The sequence below is a fragment of the Crotalus tigris genome, unplaced genomic scaffold, assembly GCF_016545835.1.
Source record: "Crotalus tigris isolate CLP2741 ecotype Arizona unplaced genomic scaffold, ASM1654583v1 scf7180000017591.2836849, whole genome shotgun sequence".
In the NCBI taxonomy this organism is placed as follows: domain Eukaryota; kingdom Metazoa; phylum Chordata; class Lepidosauria; order Squamata; family Viperidae; genus Crotalus; species Crotalus tigris.
Genome location: NW_024096497.1, coordinates 1,321,722 through 1,329,870, shown reverse-complemented (window position 1 = coordinate 1,329,870; position 8,149 = coordinate 1,321,722). Strand labels below are relative to the sequence as shown.

The 8,149-nt window shown below is 43.9% G+C and overlaps 2 protein-coding genes across 4 annotated transcripts in view; one reads left to right on the top strand and one right to left on the bottom strand.

Annotated features, from left to right (window-relative positions):
* Positions 1-1,424: 1,424 nt before the first annotated feature.
* LOC120317276 (Sjoegren syndrome nuclear autoantigen 1 homolog) lies at positions 1,425-1,769 on the bottom strand. The gene has a single exon (XM_039363726.1). It carries the CDS (start codon positions 1,767-1,769, stop codon positions 1,425-1,427), a length of 345 nt encoding a protein of 114 aa, XP_039219660.1.
* Positions 1,770-6,336: 4,567 nt separating this feature from the next.
* The window catches only part of WAC (WW domain containing adaptor with coiled-coil), a 48,921-nt gene continuing 47,108 nt past the window's right edge, over positions 6,337-8,149 (top strand). The window contains exons 1-2 of one of the 3 annotated variants that reach the window (XM_039363870.1): positions 6,337-6,422; positions 6,992-7,028. Coding sequence is in view for 1 of the 3 variants with exons in the window: in XM_039363851.1 (XP_039219785.1) it covers positions 6,811-6,851; positions 6,992-7,028 (78 nt within the window). In the remaining 2 variants the exon portion in view is untranslated. Of the gene's footprint in view, positions 6,423-6,471; positions 6,852-6,991; positions 7,029-8,149 lie in introns of those variants that run through there. The other 2 variants (XM_039363851.1, XM_039363861.1) reach the window with 2 other exon arrangements.

Sequence of the window (8,149 nt, the reverse complement as noted above, 5' to 3'; positions counted from 1 at the left end):
ACTTCCAGGAGTGAATACCAGAATACTTATGAATAAGGACATTTTATTATTACACTTATTTATGTAAGCTGTGTATTCAGAGTGTGTTTACAGAGTGAATAAATTTGGCTTATAAATGTTTGTACCTTTTTTCAAATAATACCAGGAATTATCACATTAGTTTTATAAAATACAGTGAGCAAAAATGACAAATTTAAATCCTAAAGACTCAGTGCTTTAATACTATCCTAAAACTCAGCTCAATCAAGCATTTTCAGATTGGCATCACAGGCTTTTCCTTATGTTATTAGCATTTTATTGTAAGAAGAGTTTTAGAAATGGAAAACCAACAGTTATTAAATTGCTTCATTTAATCTATATAGTGATGTTCTGAAAGCAAAAAGGCCAACATAATGTGGGGGTTTACTGGATTAGAAACAGGGTGATTGTTTTAGTCCAGTAGTAGACACAAAAGCCAGCTGAGTAGGAGTTGTACAAAATAAAGATTAGATATAAATTTAATAAATAAAACAGTTTATTTATTAAACTGTTGCACATCCAGGCATTGGCTATATTCCCATATTGCAGTAAACCATGGCTTACAAATCTTAACAACTTGGTTCACACCTCATACCAAACAAAACCAAACATCTAGATCACACCCTAAGCAAAGCATTAATCAAACTAAGAAAGTTATTTCGCAATCCTCCCACTTTGCGAAGCCTTCTCTAGTGAGCTAGCCAACATTTGGGCATATCCTTCTTCACAGAACAAAAAGTCAACAATGGTCCACCAGGATAAGATAAATCAAATGTGGAAAGAGAAAAACGGACTGCTCTTCCACTTTACATTCTCAATTTACACCTCTGCATATTTATTGGGAACAAAACTTATAGGTATATACTGGGTATAAGACTTATAGGATAATTATTAAGGAGGTATGGTTAAATGCCTTGCCACTTCTAGAGGAATAATAGAGGAAGACTTCTAGCAGTGATGTCATCCCGCAAAACCAATTCTATGAGAACTACAAGCATTTATATACTACATGTTGCTTTCACTTCCAAAACTTGGGTTGGATATTGCTCTGATCATAGCTGGTAATATGTTCCCCCCAAACTACTTTTCTTTAATGCACTAATCCATAGTATCAGCATCTGAATTGTATCTTATTTTAACTAAAATAAAAACATTTGATTCACCACTTTTCTTTGACAAATAATAAATTCTAGGACTTGAATAGTCTTTCATTTTCAGTAACTTGTCCTTAGAGAATTTTCAGATGCTTTATTTCTACTTATTATTATTTGAGAACTACTTTCCATATCCATTAGTAGAACACTCAGTAAAGCAAATAACAGAAAAACAGAAAATGGCATTTCTTAAATAATTTGTTTGCCAGTATTAACATTGATTTGGTTAGAGTCCAAATATGTCTTGGTGAGTCATTGAATTGCTTTTTCAATGCTATCATTTTTGTCTAAATTTTCTATTTCTTTTTTCAAAACATTTAGCAAAATTCTAGAACTGTCCAAGATCTTGTCATATGTGAATACTGCTTCAGCAAGAACGTTATCAAGCTTCTTTTGTATGGTATTTTTCCAAATTAAACTTTCACAGACATTTTCCAGTTGTTTGGTTAACACCTCAATTTCATACTGAATTTTAGTCTTGTCTTCTACCAGTTTTCCAATTTGCTGGTCTACTTCTTTTTTCTGAATGCATAAGTCTTCCATATACTTCACAAGTTCATTATTGCAGCCCTGGAGAACAGCTCCCTGCTTTGTCATCCTGCTAACTTTATCCTACTTGGGAGACAAGTGTCCTTTCTTCTATTGGTGGCTATATTGGCTCACCAATTTCCTAAATTCATTTGAGCAAGAAAAGAAAGAAAAAAGGTTATATTTGCAATTCTACATTGTACACATATAGTTTAATGTGAAGACAAACTGAATTAAAAGGTGATGGATGAAACCAATTTTAAAAATTTCCAGGAATCCCATTTCTGCTTTAAATCTGATGTCCAAGGTGTTTCCACATTAATTTAGCAATTCATATTAAGTCTGCAATCTGAACTATTACCAATGTAACCGATTCTGCATGAGTATAAGAATGCAATTAAGTGCTTCTTGACATATGATAAACAGAAAATAATGTAAACAAGCAAAGCAGTGAGAAGAAACATTTTCTCCCATTACTTATTCTCTTGCCCAATAAAGCCCTTGTGAGTTTTTATGGAATCACCATATTTGCATATTAATAGTCACTGAACTGTTCTAAGATAACCTTTATTGTCATTTTTTTACTGTGGGCACAATGGCATACATCAAAAATGAAATTTAATTGCCTGCTCTCAAAGTGAAACACATGCATGACACACACCTAAACATACTATATACAACATATGTATAGACCCACACCCCTACATATATATAACAAATAAATATTAAATATTGTCCATCTTAAATATATAACGGAAGGAGGAAGCTTGAGAATTCACAAGGTTAATGCTGTATGGAATGAAATTATGGCTGAATTTGGATGTTCTGCTTCGGATACCACGAAGCCTCCTGGAAAGTAACAAGGAAAACAGGTGGTGAAGAGGGTGTGTAGTGTCCCAGATAATCTTACAGATCCTGCTCAAGCAACGCTTCTGTGCTATGTCCTGGATGGGAGGGAGGGAACTGCCAATGATCTTTCCTCACCACTCTCTGCACCGCCTTCCTGTTTGAAGCAGTGATGCTTCCAAACCAGACTGTGATGCTGTATGACAGGATGCTCTTGATCGTCCCCCTGTAGTAAGTAGTAAGGATAGGAGAAGGAAGATGTGCTTTTCTCATGCAATGCAGAAAATGCAGGCGCTGCTGTGCCCGCTTCACCAGTGTCTCGCTGTTGAGCAACCAAGCCAGCCTATTCGTTAGATGCACACCCAGGAATTTGATGCTGGTAACCATCTCCACAGGTGAATCATTGCTACACAGAGAAGTGTGGCTGTGCCTGCCTTTTCTGAAATCGACAACGATCTCTTTGGTTTTTCTGGTATTTAAATTAGGCTGTTTTCTTTACACCAGTTCACCAACCCCTCAACCTCCTTGCGGTAAGCTTCTACCTTGTCATCCTGAATAAGGCCCACTACTGTTGTATCATCTGCGAACTTCACAATATGGTTGGTGGCAAACCTAGCACAACAGCGGACTTAGGACGCAGCTCTGAGGAGAACCTGTGCTCAAGAAAATGGTATTTTCAATAGCTTTATGCTGGCTATTAAATACAACTATACCCTCAAATCTCTGGAAAACAGATATTGTTTGAAGCCTGTGTGTGTGTGTGTGTGTGTGTGTGTGTGTGTGTCTGAGACTGTGGACCATAGGTAGCCCTTGGGGGGATAAGACATTACATGCTGGTAGATGTTAAGGGGAAGAGGTTAGAGATGCATACTATCTCATCCTACTTGAGACTGATTGGCTTTTCTATCATCCAAACCCCAAAGCAGATTCATTCTGAAACGTTATGGCAGAATGTCCCAAAGAAAGTGATTTATTCTGGAATTAAACAATTTCCCTCAATTTGTGCACATCTATAAGTGTCTGAGGAATCCTTCAATCCTTTCCTATCAAGTATCAAGTATTCTCTAGATGATTGATATGGCTGACCAATAACCTCCTTCCTGAAAATCAAATGACCCACTAGTGTTTCATAAGCCTTGGTGTGAGTGAATTAAATGTCTCAGTTGATTTCTCTGCCCTCTTTGTTTCTTTGGTTGTTTTTATTTTTTGTGTAACTCCTTTTTAAAAATGTTTTTAACAATTTGTAAACAGGTTAAAAACCAACGTGTAGATGGGGTGAAGGTGAGATCTTATACTAGTGTACTATCCACTTCCAAAGTGGGTCACCCCCATCAGGGCCCCAACCCAGTTAACAAAGCCAGGTTTTCAAGCTTTTTTGGAAGGCCAAGAGGATGGGAGTGGATCTTACCTTACGGGGCATGATATTCCAAAGGGGGAGGAGGCGCCACAGCAGAAAAGGCTCTTTTCCTGGATCCTGCCAACTGCAATTCTTTGGCTGATGGGCTCTGGAGAATGCCCCTGATACCCAAATAGGGTGAGAGGATTTTTCAGGTAACGTGAACTCATGCCATGCAGGACTTTAAAGGTGATAACTAAATACCTTAAACTGTATCTGAGGCAAACTAGTAACAATACAATTTGCAGAACAGTAGTGAAACATGAGCCATTCTAGGGGCCGCTAAATATGTTTGTGCTGCTGCACTGTGTGCCAGCTGTAGCTCCTGAATGCTTTTCAAGAGTAGTCCCATGCAGAATGCATTGTCATACTACAAGCGCAAGAGGACCATGACGTGAGGAACTGAGCACAGGGCCTCATAATTTAGGAAAGGCGCAACAGGCACACAATCCATAATTGGGCAAATGCTATTACCATCTACTCTTTGAGCACGAGCTGTGAGTGTAGGAGGACCTTGAAGTTGCGCACAGATCTGTTGCTATCTAAGTAAACCAATGACCTCCAGATACTGCGGCAATGGTGTCCCATCATCCGACACTGGTTGAAGTTGCTGGTAATACAGGTAGCCTTTGATTTATGACCACAACTGAGCCCAGAATGAGAAATTTGTTAAGCGACTTTTGCCCCATTTTAAAATGTTTCTTGCCACATTTGTTAAGTGAATCACTGCAGTTAAGTTAGTAACACGGTTGTTAAGTGAAGCCTCCCCATTGATTCTGCTTGTCAGATGATTGCATCACATGACTCTGGGGATGGTAAAACAATTGTGTTAAAAACTATAATAAGTCATCTTTTTCAGTGCTGTTGTAACTTTAAACTGACACTAAATGAACTGTTGTTAAGCTGATGACTACCTGTATGTTTTTGCCATGGTGTTACTGAATCTTCCGTCCACTTTTAATTTTGCCTATTATTCTGACTACTTTTGAGCAAGGTGAAGCAAACAGGAAAAAAAATGATTTGGTTTGGAAGGTGTAATCATTTTGGCAAGTTCAGGAGCCATAAATGTAGCGTTCCTCCTTTTGTGGCCACTGACATAAATAAGGACGGGTCCACAATTGCCCTTTTCCCTATAGCCTCCAATTTTCCTGTCAAGAGAGCAAAAGACAAGAAGGGTCTTTGTTTGCCGTCAGCTGCAAACACCGACAAGGTCGAGCCTCCCTCTTCGCCTCTGGGACCCAGAACACCCCGCCGGCCTTCCAGAATAGCTTGGTTGCCAGCCTCGGCCGCTGCAGTAGCGTTTCGCGAAATGGCCACCGTGCACCTCGGAGGAGCCGGGAGAAACCTCGCACGAGCTCCTGCGCCAGGCGCAGATGAGAAACTTCATTTCCGCGCCTGCGCACTGCTGAAGTTAAGGACGCCGCGAGCTTCTGCTTGCGCGCCCTTTCCCAAAGCAAACTTCCCACCTGGGACCCAACCAAGTGCACGGTTTATCCTCCCCGCGTTTTATGCGCGGGGCGGCCGGCGTTCAGCGCCTCTTTAGGAGCGTGTCGCCAGGAACCTCGCCAAAATTCAGGAGCTCCGGTGCTTGAAATATTCGTGCATCCAAAACTTCTTGGATTACAACTCCCGCCTTGCAGAGGCATCAAGGTGGCTCAGGATGATGCGAGTTGCAGTCCAACGCAAAGTTATGCCTGCTCTCCCACAAATAATATTACTGCAATCCACAGCACCTACTTTTCAACACGACTGCGTTCCAGACTCCTTTTCAATCTCGTTCCAGGCGGATTTCCCAGAGGCTACAAAAGGCTTCGAGAGAACAGACCGCAGAGAAAAGTCCTGGGTTAGAATGAGAAAATAAAACCAAACTCCTACCAAAGGCGTTACTGGTAAAGACCAGTCTCAGCCAAGCAGCAACTATCCCCGACCTCGTTAAGTTCCGCCTTGCATGCGTAGTAAAAGCGCTGCGTCTCTTCCCGCAGGCAACGCGTTTAAAGTTAGGGAGCGAACCAGAGAAAAGGCCTCAGCCAATCAGTGGCCAGGGATTGCTCGCGGCACTTGGAACGTTCTCGGGAGTTGCTTTCAGAAGTCACGAAAAGTGCCGATCGGACACATTCTTCGTTTTATTTACGGAAATAACCGAAGTAACAGCAGACATGGGGACCAAGTCGGAAACATCTAGCGTCGGGAAAACCCGAGGTCGCATCAAAGCGAGGGCTGTCGGCTTGACGGAAATCTACGATATTTTCCGAAGGCGCCGATTCTGAATCGGGAGCCGAGAGCGAGCGCGCAGGCTTTATCTTTCACAGCAAGGGATTTCCGACATTGAACGGAAATGGCCGATGCTTCTCGGAAGAGAGGCTCTCAGAATCTGAGAGGGGAGGTAGGCGGGGCTTAGGCCTAAGAAAGAGGAAGGTTGTTATTAAAAAAAAAAATCATAGGGGAGGAGTTTGGTCGGAAAGAGCCGACCACAGCCGACGGTAAGCGAAGGCGGTGGCGTCCTAGTTTCCCGGATGTAATCGGACGGCGGTAGTGTTGGGAGCAGTGGCTGAGGGAGGGGGGGAGGAGGCAGCGGCGGGCGAGCGAAGCGGACCGCGGGGGCGGCGGGGACGTCGTCGTCTTCCGCGCTCCTCTGTGTGCGTGATCTGCGGCGTTGCCTCTCCTCCTCGCGGGTGTGGAGAGGAGATGGGCCCGTGAGCGCCGCTTCCTCCCACAGCCGAGCTGCCTGAGCCGCCCCTCCTCCCTCCCTTCCCCTCCTCTTCCCCGTCCCCGGTCGGAGTGCTGCTTCCCCTTCCCCCCTCGGCGGCGCCCGTGGCCCGGCCGCGCCCTCCTGATCCCCTCAGTCTCTCTCACACAGGCCGGGCATTGATGGTAATGTATGCGAGGAAACAGCAAAGACTCAATGATGGGTAAATACCCCTTTCGCGTCCCGCCCTCCCCGACTGCGCCTATGTCGCTCTCCCCCCCCCCCGCTCCTCGATGCCAACCGCCAGTAACGGTCGCTCGCTAACGTTACGTTTCTGTCCGTCTCTCTCTTTTTCTCTTCCAGCTGTCACGACCGCAAGGGGGACTCGCAGCCCTATCAGGTACCGATTTCTTCGCCCGCCGCAATCCCCACACTGAGAGGCCCTGCGGCGGCAACAACTAAAGTGTGGGAGGGCGAGCTAAACTACTCGAGCGCAGGCCTCAGCCGCCGCTGCAGGCCGCGCACGAGCCGCCCCTTCCCTTTCCCTTAGCTTCGTTCTGTGCGCGGCCGGCTGGCCGGCCGGGGGAGGAGGGGGCGGCTGCGGCTGGTTTCCTTCGCCAAGGCGGTGCGTCTGAGGGAGGCAGCGTTAGGGGCCTGGCGGGCCCGGGAAACGAAGCCTAGGCCCAGTGCGGGGCGGGGAAGACGGCATTGTTTTTTTCTCCGAAGGAAACCGATGGGATAGCGCTAAGGCCGCTCCGCTGGAGTCTAACAAGGGCAGCTGCTTATAGGAACTCTCCCCTAAGACAATAAAGGACCCTGGGCCTCTGACCCGTAGCGAAAAAAGGCCGTAGGGAATTCTAGTTCTTCAATCTTCCTATTCATAAAGACCTTGTAAATTGGGGGTGATGGAGGTATTTGGGCAGATGTTGGAGACTCCTGGGAGAGTGTGCCACAACTTTGGCTTGTATTTTGCTTTTCTCCCTTCCCTTTTGCTCCACCACTACCAAAGAATGGGAAGAATGAAATGAAAATAATTACTTTACTCTTAAAGTACTGTGAGGTATCAAGCAGAGTTTAATATTTGGAGGCTGTGCTAGATAACAACCTAACCTGTGTAAACATCCACTAGGCAAAACACCTGTGCTTCAAAACTATTGAGATGAAGAGCTGCTAACTAAAGCTACTTTCTAGGCTGCACTCAATACAGCATAAAGTGGTTTTGCTAGGAAAGTACAGGTGCAGCAGTTGCTATGTACCTACAGGTAGTCTTTGAGAATTTATTGAATCTATAGTTTCTGAAGAAATTATGTTTCTGGAAATACATAATTGCTGTCTTCATAAATGAGATCTTATTGATTAAAATTAAGCAGAAATACTTAAATACTTGGATAAACTATAAAAATAAGCTTTTGATAGAGAAAGTATCATCATGAAATGCCTCTTAGTGCGGTATCATCTAGGAATTAAAAATGAACAGTTAATTGTTAAACTGTAGTTTGTGTTTTAAAGGAAAGATCATGA